General features: G+C 35.4%; 1 protein-coding gene across 1 annotated transcript in view; it reads right to left on the bottom strand.

Annotated features, from left to right (window-relative positions):
• Window positions 1-17,138, bottom strand: part of LOC130010367 (piwi-like protein 1) — a 39,274-nt gene that overhangs the window by 9,087 nt on the left and 13,049 nt on the right. Inside the window, exons 5-11 of the mRNA XM_050554314.2 lie at window positions 13,688-13,812; window positions 11,804-11,884; window positions 10,693-10,893; window positions 9,700-9,811; window positions 7,996-8,119; window positions 3,457-3,574; window positions 2,666-2,780 (exon numbers count right to left, since the gene is read on the bottom strand). Of these exons, the coding sequence (XP_050410271.1) occupies window positions 2,666-2,780; window positions 3,457-3,574; window positions 7,996-8,119; window positions 9,700-9,811; window positions 10,693-10,893; window positions 11,804-11,884; window positions 13,688-13,812 (876 nt within the window). The remainder of the gene's footprint in view (window positions 1-2,665; window positions 2,781-3,456; window positions 3,575-7,995; window positions 8,120-9,699; window positions 9,812-10,692; window positions 10,894-11,803; window positions 11,885-13,687; window positions 13,813-17,138) is intronic.

Here is a 17,138-nt window from a genome sequence, read left to right as displayed (position 1 = left end):
CAATAGGCATTTCATACGTGAAATACTCGGCTTCCGACCGGTAAACTGTCGCCATGTTGGATACTGTTAGAAAGCTTGGGATCCCCCCTATTGAAAGGAAATGACGTTTTATGGGGGTGTCTTGAAACCTTTCTTCTGTATTGAGATAAAAATAGCAAGCAAGAACAAGTTTTGCATACCTAATGAGGTTATTTCGAGAATACGTTATTTGATTGGTCGGTCACATAGGTCAATGGTGAAGTGTCCAATCAGAAGCGGGCAATCCTCTAGGTCAGGTCAATAGGCATGCGCACTAAGCTCATGTCCCAAATCAATCCTGGTTGCTATATTACTGAACCGTACGTCACTGTTTATCAATATTTTTGAAGATTTTCAAATAAAATGCGTTTGAAATTGTTAGATGACTAAATAAGTATGACAGACACTCATAATAAACAAAATGAAGATGAATATTCGTCTGCTAGACCTAGTAGTGGTATGGTTGCAATACCATTACCAGGTAGGCCTGCTGTCAGTGATTATATAGTTATGGTTGTTTTGAATAACATCTATTCCTATGTCAATGTTCGGTTGTAAATTTACACACAAGAAATAAAATAAGAAAATACTGTATATTGATAAGAAATACATTAGAAAATATATATATTAAAAGTCAGTTTATTAATATTAAATAAATGAATTGAAAAGATCGGCGTAAGTTGTTCTAATGAAATACTTCCAACTTCAGTTGTTGATTTCTCAAAACAGTTTTTTTCTAGAGTTACCAATTTTAGTCATGCTATATCTCTGAAAGTTATCGTCAGATTTTCTTGAAACTTGGAATATAACTTCCTATATAATAACTTTGTGCAATAGGAGAATTTTATTGAAATCTGCAAAATAGTTCCTGATATATTGTTGCCATAGCAACTGTGACACGTGAAAGAATTTTGAAGTTAACATTAAAATGTGTATAACTTGCTTTCTAATTATTATTTTGTAATGAAACTTGCCTATTGCACAAAGGAACATGTCAGTAACCTCTCTGCTTAATTTTAAAACATTCTGTTGAATAGTTTCTGAGAAACTGGATGACTAAAATTATATGCAGAAATCCAAGATGGCCGCCGTTTCCATAGCAACAGGTACCCCCAGGAAAATTTTTCGGCCGTTTTTGTAATACTCAATGGATGTGTTCTTAGATGTGTAAGAATGGTGACTTTACCTCAATTATTAAAAAAACTGAAATTTTCTACTGTCCACCCCCTTAAAGTTATCAAGGTAATCAACAAAGACCGACACATGTTTTATGCTCGCAGATATTTGATTGGTAATTGCTTGTTGGTTAACACCCACTGATTGAAGGATGGATTTTACAATGTTAATTCAATACAAATTGTGTAACCAGACCGCTGATTGATGTAATTCGGAATATTCAGAATACAGACTACTCAGAACTTTTTTGGCTGAAGTAATAAGGAAATAAATCGGGACATGAAAATGATGACGGATTTCACAGAAAGCTGTGGTATTTAGATGTCGGAAGTGACCAAGTCCATTGCACAGGGTGAATAATAGTGGATGTCGTTTTAGTGACTGTGTCACATATCATAAACTGTTTTATCATGGCAATAATGGACCATTTTTATTGGCTTAGAAATATGACAACTACATGAAAAGATGCACAAGAGAATTCTGATCCGAAGCAAATAAGTGAGTTGTCAAAGGTGCCAGATACCTTTTAACACACACCCCCTGACCCCCTCCACCAAAGACGGATACACTTCACAGACATTAGAGGTTATAAAGAGAAAAATACCCTTAAAGGACAATATTGGTGTCGGTCATTATAAAATATGTGATAGAGCTCGTTAAATACATCCCAAATATAATTTTAACACAGAGATCATTGCTACTGGAGATGTGTAACAAGCACGTGAAGAAACGGGAAGTGACGTCAAACATGACAAACACGAGTTGTCCTTCTATATAACTGACTGAAGTAACGAGCGATAACAAACGAACGATCGAATTTCATTTCACTGATAATTCAGTTGAAGATGAAAGTTGTTATACGAGACGATGAGAGGATATCTGACAATTCAAAAAAAGAATTGGCTGTCAGTAGATAAAAGATAACGAACAAATTAGAAAAAGTCTGTACATTACCAATTTTTTTATTAAGAACAGAATGAATAAAAACAGGGGAATGCACGGGGGTTTTCTATTTTCTCGTGTTCATAGTGACAGCCAATTCTATTTTTGAATTGTGAGATACCCTTTCACCGTACCATACAATAACTTTTCAACTTCAACGGAATTATCAGTGAAATGAAATTCGATCGTTTGTCTATTATCGCTCGTTACTTCAGTCAGTTATATAGAAGGACAACTCATGTTTGGCGTCACTTCCCGTTTCTTCACGTGCTTGTTAGACGTCTCCCGTAGCAATGATCTCTGTGTTAAAATTATATTTGGAATGTATTAAACCAGTTCTATCACATGTGATAATGACGGACACCAATATTGTCCTTTAATATTACTCCATTACTCACAAACTGATTAGGTAACTGATTATATGATATTTGTAATGGGAGACATATGTTGATTGCTTTTTCATATTTTATTTGTGTGACAGTTTCAAAGTAAATTGAACTGAATATAACCAAACTATTGATGAACTTACTTCAGCATCTAACTGTTTAATCTTTTCCTGAGGTAAAACTCGTCCAGTAAGGTTGAGTAATTCAGGCGCAAATTTTAATCCCCAGCCAGTCATTTCTGATTGAACTTTCGGATTCCTGAAACGGCAAAAAGAATTAGAAGAGTGGTTGCCATGTAAGATATGCGATTTTTTGTACAATAAGGGGCCATAATCCAGAAAATTATGGTCTGCAAATATCAAAAGGGACAGATCTGTGGGATATAAAGATATGTTTTAAGTTTCATCAAAATTGGATAAAAATTGGGACCTCTAGAGGGTCCACAAGCTTGGTATTACATACTTTTACACAATTGGCGTACAAAGAGCGGCCATTTTGTCGGGTAGTTTCATTTCGATTTTCTTGAAATTTGAATTCAACCTTGATTATGGTGGAATGGTGATATATTCGAACGGTTTTTAAAATTGGAAAAAGAAGCAAAAACATTGTGACCTCTAGAGAATCCATAAGCGAAAATAATCAGGGGCCATTATAATCCAGAAAGTTACGTTCGGATATGCGTGATTATCAAAAGGAACCAAGATCTTTGTGTGTAATGCTGATATATTCACACGATTTTATAAATCGGCATACATCTTAAGAGTGTTATTAGGAAAACGTTTGCCCGGACAGCAACGCTACACCCTACTCTTATTTCGAATTTATGATCCACAAATCTATAGTCTTTAAAAGCACATCAATGCAGACTAACTAGCAATTTGTGAACCAGTCTTCTGGGTGTGGCGATTACTGTTTATTAGTTTTAAAACGTTACCTGTTCATGATATTGATAAAATCAATGAGTCTTTTACATCGACCTTCAGGAGCAATACGTGTATGTGTAGCTACATCTTTCATCACCTGAAAATCTGCTCTCACATCATCTGACAAGCCTTTAATGAAACAAATATTTTAGCAAGCTTGAGAGTTGACAGCAAAAGTAATAATTAACCAGCAAGATAAGGCTTCTTTTCATTTAAGTGCAAGACACAAACTTTATTTGCCAAAGCAGAAATAGAATAGTGCATGCTAAGAAAACTGAAGAAACATCAAAGCAAGTGCCAGGACTTTCAATTATTCTAAAAACAAAAGATAGCTTGCCAGGCAACAAAAAATACGCCCACAGCTTTTGTCAATGATGAAAGGATTTACAAGACACTAACCAGCGGCTGCCAGGCAGGATACGCACAGTTTGCAAGAGATGGATAGAGAACAAGCTAAAAACAAACAGGATTTTTTGTACAATCAGGGGCAATAATCCAGAAAGTTATGGTCTGAAATGCGCAAATATCAAAAGGGACTGAGATCTTTGTGATATAAAGATATGTTTTAAGTTTCATCAGAATCGGATAAAAATTGTGACCTCTAGAAAATCGACAACCTTCTTATTGCATACTTTTACACAATTTGCGTACAAAGAGTGTCCATTTGTTGGGCAGTTTCATTTCGATTTTCCTGAAATTCGAATTCAACCTTCATTATGGTGGAATGGTGAAATATTTAAACGGTTTTTAAAATCGGAAAAAAAAATTGTGACCTCCAGAGAATCCGCAAGCTAAAAATGCCATTTTTCGAACAATCAGGGGCCATAATCCAGGAAGTTAAGTGCGGGTATCCGCGATTATCAAAAGGATCCAAGATCTTAGTGTGTACTTCTTGATATATATTCATACATTTTTTTTACATCAGATAAAAACTGTGACCTTTATAGGGACCACAAGCTAAAAACGTGATTTTTTTGTTCAATCAAGGGCCATAATTCAGAAATTTACAATCCGATATGCGCGGATATCGAAAGGAACCAAGGTCTTTGGGTTATAAACTTACATTTCAAGTTTCATCAATATCAGAAAACCAGCGGCTGCCAGGCAGGATACACCCACATTTTCGAGAGAAGGATAGAGAACAAGCTAAAAAGAAAGTGATTTTTCCGACAATCAAGGGCCATAATTCAGGAAATTACAATTCGATATGCGCAAATATCGAAAGGAACCGAGATCTTTGTGTTATAAACTTACATTTCAAGTTTCAACAAAATCGGATAAAAATTGTTATCTCTATAATGTCCACAACCTTGATGTACCATATTTTTACGCTATTTGAGAACGACCGGCGGCCATTTTGTCTTTCAATTTTGGGCCCATTTTCACGAAATTCGAACTCAGCCATCCTTAGGGTGTAACGGTGATATAATAATACGTTTTTTTTGAATCGGACAAAAATTATGACCTCTATAGGGTCCACAAGCTAAAAACGCGATTTTTGGTACAATCAGGGGCCATAATTCAGGAAGTTACGGTCCGATATGCGCGAATATCGAAAGGAACCAAGATCTTTGGGTTATAAACTTACATTTCAAGTTTCATCAATATCAGAAAATCAGCGGCTGCCAGGCACGATACGCCCACATTTTCGAGAGAAGGATAGAGAACAAGCTAAAAAGAAAGTGATTTTTCCTACAATCAAGGGCCATAATTCAGGAAATTACAATTCGATATGCACAAATATCAAAAGGAACCGAGATCTTTGGGTTATAAACTTACATTTCAAGTTTCAACAAAATCGGATAAAAATTGTGACCTCTATAGTGTCCACAACCTTGATGTACCATACTTTTACGCTATTTGAGAACAAACAGCGGCCATTTTGTCTTTCAATTTTGGGCCCATTTTCACGAAATTCGAACTCAGCCATCCTTAGGGTGTAACGGTGATATAATAATACGTTTTTTTTGAATCGGACAAAAATTATGACCTCTATAGGGTCCACAAGATAAAAACGCGATTTTTCGTACAATCAGGGGCCATAATTCAGGAAGTTACGGTCCGATATGTGCGAATATCGAAAGGAACCGAGATCTTTGGGTTATAAACTTATATTTCAAGTTTCAACAAAATTGGATAAAAATTGTGACCTCTATAGGGTCCACAAGCTAAAAACGTGATTTTTCGTACAAACAGGGGCCATAATCCATGAAGTTTTGTTCCGATACATGCCAATATCGAAAGCAGCCAAGATCTTTTGGAGATATACCTATATTTCAAGTTTCGTCAAAATCGGATAAGAATTGTGACCTGTAGAGGGTCCACAAACAATTGTGGACGGACGGACGGACAGGGGCGACGGCATAATACGTCCACATGAAAATGTGGGCGTATAAAAACGCGATTTTTCATACAATCAGGGCCCATAATTCAGGAAGTTACGGTACAATATGCGCGAATATCGAAAGGAACCGAGATCTTCGGGTTTTAAACTTACATTTCAAGTTTCAACAAAATCGGATTAAAATTGTGACCTCCATAGGGTCCACAACCTTGATATACCATATTTTTACGCTATTTGAGAACGAAGGGCGGCCATTTTATCTGTCAGTTTTGGGCCGATTTTCACGAAATTCGAACTCAGCCGTCCTTAGGGTGTAACGGTGATATAATGATACGTTTTTTTAAATCAGATAAAAATTATGACCTCTATAGGGTCCACAAGCTAAAAACGTGATTTTTCGTACAATCAGAGGCCATAATTCAGGAAGTTACGGTCCGAAATGCATGAATATCGAAAGGAACCAAGATCTTTGGGTTATAAACTTACATTTGAAGTTTCAACAAAACCGGATAAAAATTGTGACCTCTATAGGGTCCACAACCTTAATATACCATATTTTTACGCTATTTGAGAACGAACGGCGGCCATTTTGTCTGTCAATTTTGGGCTGATTTACACGAAATTCAAACTCAGCCGTCCTTAGGGTGTAACGATGATATAATAATACGGTTTTTTAAATCGGATAAAAATTATGACCTCTATAGTGTCCACAAGCTAAAAACGTGATTTTTCGTACAATCAGGGCCATAATTCAGGAAGTTAATGTCTGATATGCGAGAATATCGAAAGGAACCGAGATCTTTGGGTTATAAACTTACATTTCAAGTTTCAACAAAATCGGATAAAAATTGTGACCTCTATAGGGTCCAAAACCTTGATATACCATATTTTTTACACTATTTGAGAACGAACGGCGGCCATTTTGTCTGTCAATTTTGAGACGATTGTCACAAAATTCGACCTCAGCTGTCCTTAGGGTGTAACGGTGATATCATAATACGTTTTTTTAAATCGGTTAAAAATTACGACCTCTATAGGGTCCACAAGCTAAAAATGCGATTTTTCATACAATCAGGGGCCATAATTCAGGAAGTTACGGTACAATATGCGCGAATATCAAAAGGAACCGAGATCTTTGGGTTATAAACGTACATTTCAAGTTTCAACAAAATCGGATAAAAATTGTGACCTCTATAGGGGCCATAATCCATGAAGTTTCGATCCGATACATGCCAATATCGAGAGCAGCCGAGATCTTTTGGGGATAAACCTATATTTCAAGTTTCGTCAAAATCGGATAAGAATTGTGACCTGTAGAGAGTCCACAAACAATTGTGGACGGACGGACAGGGGCGACAGCATAATACGTCCACATGAAAATGTGGGCGTATAAAAATTGTGACTTCTATAGGGTCCACAAGCTAAAAACGTGATTTTTTGTACAATCAGGGGCCATAACGCATGAAGTTTTGATCCGATATACGCCAATATCGAAAGCAACTGAGATCCTTTGGAGATAAACCTATATTTCAAGTTTCGTCAAAATCGGGTAAGAATTGTGACCTGTAGAGTGTCCACAAACAATTGTGGACAACTGGACAGGGGCAACGACAATATACGTCTACATGAAAATGTGGGCGTATAAACACTAACAACACATGAAGTAATTATCAGAATTTGTTTGAGCCATGCTAAATCAGATCTTAACTTTTGCCGCTAGAGTGTCCACCGACAACTGTGAACTAACTGGAGTGATAACAATATATGACATTTCAATGTGGGCATATAAAAATAAAACGAACTTGACCTTTTATAAAGGAAATTTGTCTCAGCAACATAGAGTTTTTAAGCATGACGAAGGAGCAAAGCAATGGAGAGTATACAATTGTGGACAAACGGACAGGGGCAACGACAATATACGTCTACATGAAAATGTGGGCGTATAAAAACTAACAACACATGAAGTAATTATCAGAATTTGTTTGAGCCATGCTAAATCAGATCTTAACTTTTGCCGGTAGAGTGTCCACCGACAACTGTGAACTAACTGGAGTGATAACAATATATGACATTTCAATGTGGGCATATAAAAATAAAACGAACTTGACCTTTTATAAAGGAAATTTGTCTCAGCAACATAGAGTTTTTAAGCATGACGAAGGAGCAAAGCAATGGAGAGTATACATTTCCTGTAGAATTATCCTACCTGTTAATGTACATAACTCAGGAAGTAGATAGATATTTTCTGTCTGTCCTCTACGGATATCTTTCTTTTTAGGTTTAGATACAAGTAATGGTTGTTCCATATCGGTGACGGTCTTCTCATAATTCTACACAAATAAATACATTCAATTCTGTTAATACAAATTTGAAAAACAAGACCTGATCAAATCAAAAAATAACCAAGAAAAGAAACTTTAAATGAATTGGAAATTGCTTGGTATGCTTGTGTATTTCACAAAGGCTGTGATCGTCATTTGAAAGATTCATCATGGTACAGTTGCTGCGCAAGCAAACTGTTCCTATAATATGGAAAGCTATTTGGGCTGTTTGAGGCAATGCAAGGAACAGAAGTTTTCTGACCGTTTTGGTTTTTTCAGTAATGTACTGGTATCTGCTTTTCTTTAATTGTCTTCATGGAACTTCGGTATTATATATATATATGTGCTAAAGGGTTAAATTACGAAAAGGGATAATGGTCCAAAAATAATTAAATTCTGTTATTTACAAAGATGTGATCAGCTGAAAAATTGTCCAAATTTCCGGCATCCACTACTCAGTATTATATATGATCTAGTCAAAACAAGCCAACACCATCTATTCTTATGCTGAATTTTTTGACAGGCATCTTTTAAATCCAACTGAATCTAAACAAGGAGATTACCGTTAATTTGATTTTGTTTTCCAATTAATCGTACATTTATTTTTTTCAAAAATATCGAGCAATCAAACTGATTATTAACTATACAATAAGTTTCATCACCCTATCAGATAGAATCAAAGTTATCGTGTCCCAAAGCATCGACCAATGTTAATCATTGAACTCAGTCAAGACATTCAAGTTTAAACATTCTACCTCAATTAGAAGCAGAGTTGTTATGTTCCAAAGTCTTTACAACCAAATTGCTTACCGCTCCTTAGCCTAAGCAGAAAATTCTCATCATCGAACTTAGTCGAGGTAATGATATAATGAATCTATATTCGGAGTTTCATCACTCTCAATTAAAACTAAAGTTATCATGCCACAAAGCATCAACCAATCAGATTGCTTATCAAACTCTATCAAGGCATTCACCTAATGAACGCCTACACCAAGTTTGAATCGCAATTGTATAGATGTAGGTACATATTACTTACCGTCATACAGCCGAGGAATTTGCCGAGGTTTGCCGAGTGCATTATCAAACTTAGTCAAGGTATTGATGTAATGAAACTATACACCAAGTTCCGCATCACAATTGTATAGGCGTAGGTACATATCACTTACCGTCATACAGCCGAGGCTATATGTAGAGTAATGCCAAGTGCATTATCAAACTTATTCAAGGTATTGACGTAATGAAACTATACACCAAGTTTCATCACTCTCACTTAATTAGAACTTAAGTTATTGTGTCCCAAAGTATCAAATAATGAAATTGCTTATCTCTGCTTACCCTAAGCAGAAAATCTTCATCTTCGAACTCCATCAAGGCATTGACCTAATAAACACCTACACCAAGTTTGAACATTCTAGCTCAATTAGAAGGTGAGTTATTGTGTCCCAAAAAGTGTGACGGACAGACAGACAGATGAACCCATTTTAATAGTCCCCTGCTTTCCTTGAAAGGCGAGGGACAAAAGTAAAACATTTTCATTGACCACCACCCACTCATATTTCCAAATTAAAAAAAAGCAAGAATCGATTCACCTTTTTATAATAGTCTACATACGAGATCTCGTCACCATTGTGTAGTTTGAATTTGTGACTAGGACGTTTTTCCCAATCAATGTCATCAACTCTGTAAGTTTTGTTGTTGTATCTGTTACATAATAAAATTACATTATAATAATTATAATTTTATAAACATGTTCTTTCACAGTGACAGATGACTTTTATTCAATATCAATCACATGATGCTCATAATAGCAAATGGCAATAATCTTCATATTTTCAATCTGAGGAAAAAAGGTATTGGTATGTCAATCCAATCTGAACAAATGAAATGAAATGGGGTTTAACGTCCCACTGTTCTGCTGCTAACCTGGGCTAATGAAGACGGGCATACGCCATACAGTGTGCTATGAGGGAAATTTTGCCCGGGCAGCGGCGCTACGGCCTACTCTTATACCGAATTCCAACTGCCAAGGGATTTTTTACGTGCACGCCAATGTGTACACGGGACCTCGGTTTTCTTGTCCCTAGACAGCTGTCCTTGTCAGGCCCTCTATCCTGCATCACTGACAAGGGGAAACCACACCGGAAAATCTGAATGAACTTTCTTGGCCAATGCAGGGATCGAACACCCGACCTCCAGGCTAGCGAGCCAGCGTCTTACCCACTTAGCCACGTGATCCCCAAATCTGAACAAGACAATGATCTTTAGGTGCATAATTGCAGCAAATCAAATGTGGTTTAACATCATATTTAAAGGCTAGCACCATCAGGATTAATGGAGAAAGACATACACCATATGTATAAGGGAAATCTGCCCAATGTCATCACTGTCGACGAGCGATATCGCTTTGTTTTCAATATTCATTCCCAGCACATAACAGGTTTTGTTGTATCTTAAGTTCAAAAGTTTTCTATTATAAATTGTCATTTAAATGTCAAACTGCTTATTATATTTAACTACAAGTAGACAAAACTAGGAAAATATTTGAATCGACATATGAATAAAAGAAAAGATAAATCATTTACCTGGTGAGTACAATGGAACCTACTAAAGCTTTAAAGGCTCGGTCATAAAAACTTCCCTGTCCTCTTTGATCATCATATATACTATACATAATATCTAGGACGGAATCTGTTCTCAGAATTTTATGTGCAATGTCAGCTCCTAACAATATTTCATTTTCATACTGTAAGATACTGGTAGCAAAACCTGGCATCACACTCAATCTGTAAAATATATCATTTAATTGTTATCTAAATTCAATTTAGCTAATTACACAAAACTACAAGAGATACTTAACTCATTTGCTAATATATCTAACAAATCTAATCTTTAACTATAGGTTGCTACACAATGAAACATGCTCACAAACAGTTAAGTTGTCATAACATATCAGGCCATGAAATTTCATATTTTGGCTTAACCAGAAAAATGGTTGCAGTTTATGCTCTGCTTAACCATTTTCTTTGGTTACGCCAGATGAACATTGCGTAACCAATTGGTTACATAAAATGGTTGCGAAATTTCATGTCTTATCCAGATTTAAATGGTTCTTATTCATTTCCACTTGCAGTAAATGTATTTACATTCTTTTATATTTAATATTATATTTCAAGGTTAAGTGTTAATGACTTTAATCTCACGGTGTCACCATTTAAACATTAGAAAAATTTGTTCCACTTCACTAAATCCCTATATTTTAATAATTCTTTTATCAATTATCAAACATCAAGCGACTGAAGCCAACTATAATCAGACGATTAAGATCTGTGATGTACATAAATGGCTACTCAGTTAACTGGTCACGGTTCGGTTGCAAAGGTGAATCGGTTCCAAAATTACTAATGAATTTTTGTTTTTAAATCATATCTGACCTTCAAAACCCAGGAATGGTAGCTACCACATTGTTTTCAGTCACTGAGGACCGGAGGATTCAAAGAAAACCCATGAGGTTGGACGGGCAAAACTACTCCTTGTTGACTCAATAACAGACCTTACGATACAACACGCACATGCTAACCATTCGGACATCAAATCCCCCCATACAACATCTGAAGCCAAAATAAATCCTGCAATAGGAAGATTTAGCCCTTAAATAATGCATCTTTAACATGAGCAGAAAATGTGTTTACTTACTTGTGTTGTGGAATGTCTACTGCTAACTTAGGATTAAAGTAATGACGTCCAATTTCTTTCATCTCAATGGCAGATAGGAGTCTGAAATTGTTAACAATAACCTGTTAAACTTAAATAACTCAATTAAATCAACCTGTCCATAATATCATTGGACGTTAAATTTGTAATTAAACATTAGACTTAAAAAAGCTTGGTAACCACAGTTGGACAAATAAAGTTAGCTTCTTAAAGACATTTCCTGGAAATGAACTTGAATATATTTCCTAGAACCGGTAGTGTGCAAAGCCTGGTCCTACCCTTCCAAGGCCGAGATTATCAGACTTGTGTACATACAACATCAGGCCTTCACGTGAATAAGTTCCTGGAGAGTCAAAAAAAGCTCTCCTGAAATTGGAAAAAAGGTAAATCGCTGTCCTGAATCTCTTGAGGAGAGCTTTTTTAGCATTTGTGACAAGTACAGGGATTTTAATCCATTTTGATACCAACCGGCCAAAATTGGGTCAAATGAGGTCCTGGTAGGAAATAGGGTTATTAGAAGCTCCCGTTAACTTTAATATAACCAGACATAAAACAAAAATAATTTTTGGTAATTTGTTATGGAGAATGTTGTATTCTCAATAGGCTAAGTTGTCAGTAATATTCCTGAATAAATTACTGTCTTGTTTATTCGTGGGATAAACGGATATCATCAGTCAACCTAAATTAGGATTTTTCTACTACGGCTAGTATCAGAAAAGGCAGTAGCCAAGTAAGCCGATACGAAACCATGGCATTTCTTCATATAAAACACAAATTATTGTTTTTGTCTATCACATAACTTGCAAAGTTTTTATTCATTCGTGGATGATAGACAAGCGGCACAATGATCATGTGACAACCATAATTGAAATTGTTTTATATAAAATAAAATTCTGTACAACTATGTCATACATTTAAATGACAATATTTAAAAAAATATCTCCCTGTCAGCATGTGTATAAAATAAAACTAAAACGATATTTAAAACTAAATCTAGCAATGCTGGTTTATTGACCTAATTCCAACTGATGCATCGGGAACCAGAAAGCATTGGAGATCCTGACGGTAAAATATATTATTACTGTCTGTTTCTCAGGATATCCGGTGTTCTATCAGGGATTATTCAATGACTATTTAAATTTATCTAGCAACGGATGAGTGAAACCATAAAATGTAGTATCCAATTATTATTTTAATATCCACCTGAAATTCATACGGATCGAGCGTTATGAATAACCAGCAAGCTTGTTTTATTTTTTTATCGGATTATCAAAATTAACGTTACATGTGCCAATTACTCGGATTATGAACCAGATGACTGTTATTGTAGCCGACAAGCAAGTTGATTGTCGATATTCACAGTATTTTTTAACATTACAAGTATATTTTTCCTAATTATTTTCTTTGACAGGAGTCAATTTTCACATTGAGGCGAGCGATAAAAAGCGCACATCGAATGATATATCCAGGCGCGTCCAGGAGGGTGAGAGCGCTCCTTTTACGTGAAGGCCTGCAGCATAGCATTAATGCCAGAACAAATGCCCAGCCTGCAACATAGCATTAATGCCAGAACAAATGCCCAATGACCGAATTTTTTATCTTGAATGAAGATAATATAAATTGGATATAAATTGGGGGCCTCTCTAAAAGACCTACTCATCAATTTCGTTTTGGTTTGAATGTAACCACAATTCAGATAACCCTTAAATCAGCAAGGCAAGTGTGCAGACGTTGGCTTGGCTTCCAATCTGTGAAACTATTTTATCTAATAACCCTGTTTGCTACAAGTGTAAATGTAATTTGTAGATACTTTCTTATATTTCTGTCTAGTCAAAGTCCAATATATAAATGTATAATAAAACTGACCTCCTGAATATGATATTAACAACCTGTAGAAATTGTGGACTAGATGGAGGTAATTCATTAGTTAACGTGATAGTAATCTGTATCTTTGTATCATCAAAATTTCTCTTACTGTATACTGTTGTCACCTACAAAACAAGCCAACAGTGAGGCTGATGTCCCCCGCCAAAATCCCAAAGTAAACACATGACACATTAATCAATTTTTAGATTTATCCTTTTCAAAAGTATTGAGTAATCAAATGAAATGAAATGAAATGAAATGGGGTTTAAAGTCCTACTGTTTTGCTCCGAACTGGGCTAATGAAGACGGGATTGAGTAATCAAACTGATTATCTATGCTTTGTCTAAGCTTACCAGCAGCTGCAAGGCAGGATACGCCCACATTTTCCAAGAAATGGATAGAGAACAAGCTATAAACGTGATTTTTTGTTGTCGGGCGAAATAATCCCGAAATTTATGGTCTGAAATGCGCAAATATCAAAAGGGACCGAGATCTTTGGGATATAAAGATATATTTTGAGTTCCATCAAAATCAGATAAAAATTGTGATTTCTAGAGGGTCCACAACCATCGTATTACATACTTTTAAACAATTTGCGTACAGTACAAAGAGGGGCCATTTTGTCGGGCATTTCATTACTATTTTCCCGAAATTCGAATTCAACCTTCATTATGGTCAGTGACCGCCCTAGACTCTTAAAACCTTTAGCCAAATCAAATTTTTTTTAGCCAATTCAGAATGTTTAAGCCAAATATTTTATATCATTTTTTTCATATGTTTGTTAATTAAAAATGAAAATAAATGTTTAATATGTACTTGTAGTACACAAGAATATTATTTTATCTCCTTGTCCATGCAAAAGTTCACATTATTGAGAGAATGAGTGCAGATAACAAAAAAATGTTTATAGGACGTACTTCACAATCACATGATTTAATTTACTTCATCGTCATAACAGAAAAGACACGATTCTTTTTAAGACACCACTGATCAAATGCTCTGACAAATTCAAAATTTATGCATTCCGGTCCATCCATTTTTATACGCACGAGGTCATTGAGGGTTAGCTCGACGGCCTCGGTTAAGGTCTAATTTTTGTCCACATGTTGATGAAGCCAACGAAGGACTTGCGTCCGAGATGACACTCTCACTCACGGAAGTAGTTTCTGGACTAACGGTAGTCGTAGGAAGGAAAAAGGAATCTATCCTTATTTTGGGTTTACTAGTATTAGTTGTCATTATTGTGCATTTTATTTATTTGCTGTGCAAGTAAAGAAAACTTGGAGTGAAGCGAATGTAACCAACGCAGTGCCACACAAAAGGGGCGTAATTTTACAGTCTCGAGACTCGATCTTTCGGTCGTTTACGCTATAACATTGACTGATTTGCGACTTGTAAGATTGAGACTAGAGTACTTAATGTACTAAAAATAGACGCTCCATCGAGTCGATCGAAAGAAGCGTTTTCAAATTTAATATTAGCAGATTTACGAAATAACACTCTCTAAAATTCATTCGCCAAATTTTTCGCCATTATCATCAATTTATTCGCCAATAAAAATAATTGTCGCCATTGGCGAATGTCTAGGGCGGTCACTGTATGGTGGAATGGTAATATATTTTAACTATATTTAATATAGTTTCATCAAAATAGTGACCTCTGGAGGGTCCACAACATTGATACCAGATGTTCACACTATTTGCGTACAAGGGGTGGCCATTATGTCTGGCAGTTTTGGTCCGTTTTTCACAAAATTCAAACTCAACCATAATTGCGGTGCAACGGTGATATATTTAAAAGGTTTTTTTAAATCGGATAATAATTGTGACCTCTAGAGGAACCACAAGCTAAACACGTGATTTTATTCGTACAATCAGGGGCTATAATTCAGAAAGTTACGATCCGATGTGCGCGAATATCGAATGGAACCAAGATCTTTGGGTTATATACATGTATTTCAAGTTTCATCCAAATTGTGACATCGAGTGTCCAAATGCTAAAAACATGATTTTTTGTACAATCAGGGGCCATAATCCATGAAATTATGGTCCGATACATGGCAATATCAAAAGGAACCGAGATCTTTGGGAGATAGACCTATATCTTAAGTTTTGTCAAAATCGGATAAAAATTGTGACCTGTACGGTGTCCACAAACAAATTGTGGCTTGACGGGCGACTGCATACACTGTAACCCAGGTATCATTTAATCTTGTGTATCTAGCACTAATTTCTTTCACATTCGTTTAATATCCCATCTTTGTTTAAAAATTAATAAAAACTGTTTAAAATCACCATAAATCATTTAATTTGTACTTCTGTCCAGTTTAAAACTGACCATTCTATTTTGATAATGAGTCAGTGTCCAATTTACAAGTGTTTAATTTCTCAATCACTGTTAAAAAATAAACAACCCAATTGATTAATGATCTATAATGGTTACTGTCTGAGTCTTGGTAAATTTTAAACGGATTTCTTCGATTATGAACAAACTACTTAACTTTGGTTATTATAAACTTACCTGTGTGTTTGTAATGAACTCCCGTTCGATAAAATCCATTGCACAACTAATTATCACAACGATGAAAACAAGTTCTCTCTTGAAAAATTGAAATATCACAAACTTTTCCCAGAGAAAAATACCAATATGGAAGATGGTTACGTCACTCTGCGGAAGATATCATTTCGTATTAGGGGTGACAGCATAGGAAATTCAAGTACAATTACGACAAGAATCCATGACCACTCGGACCAAAGACCACTCGGTTCAAGACCAGTCGGACCAACTGATAGACCACTCAGCCCAAACAAATAGACTACCCGGACCATACAAAAAGACTATTCGGACCCAACAGAAAGACGACTCGGACCAATAATAAAGTGTTGTTTTAATAAATTGATAATTGCGTTTGTTTTAAAGGGACAATAACACTCTTGCTGGCTTGAAAGCTCCAGAAAATAAATAATATCTCTATCTAAGTACTAGATGTTTAAGTGTCTTACCTGTTGTGTAAATTATCCATTACATCCTATTTTACTTGTCCAGAGGGTTCGAAAATATTTTTAAATCGAAGTTTCATTTGAAAACGTTTATGTTAGACGTTTCAAACCATTATGTTGAATATTTCAAAATTTTTAAAAAAGGTGTGTTAAGATGAAATTTGTATCATCAATAAATTGAAATATTCTAAAATAGTACAATTTGTTGACCAGAATAAAGATTGGGACATATTATTCAGTTACAACAAGAGTGGTATTGAGCCTTTAATATGATTACTCGAACCAATAATAAAGTGTTATTTTAATAAATTGATAATTGTGTTTATCTTAATATGACTACTCGAACCAATAATAAAGTGTTATTTGAATAAATTGCTAATTGTGTGTGTTTTAATATGACTACTCGAACTAATAATAACATGTTGTTTGAATAAATTGATAATTGTATTCCA

Source organism: Patella vulgata, chromosome 6 (assembly GCF_932274485.2).
Source record: "Patella vulgata chromosome 6, xgPatVulg1.2, whole genome shotgun sequence".
NCBI lineage: Eukaryota > Metazoa > Mollusca > Gastropoda > Patellidae > Patella > Patella vulgata.
The sequence above is the reverse complement of the archived record's forward strand: the minus strand, read 5'-3'. Positions and strand labels throughout refer to the sequence as shown.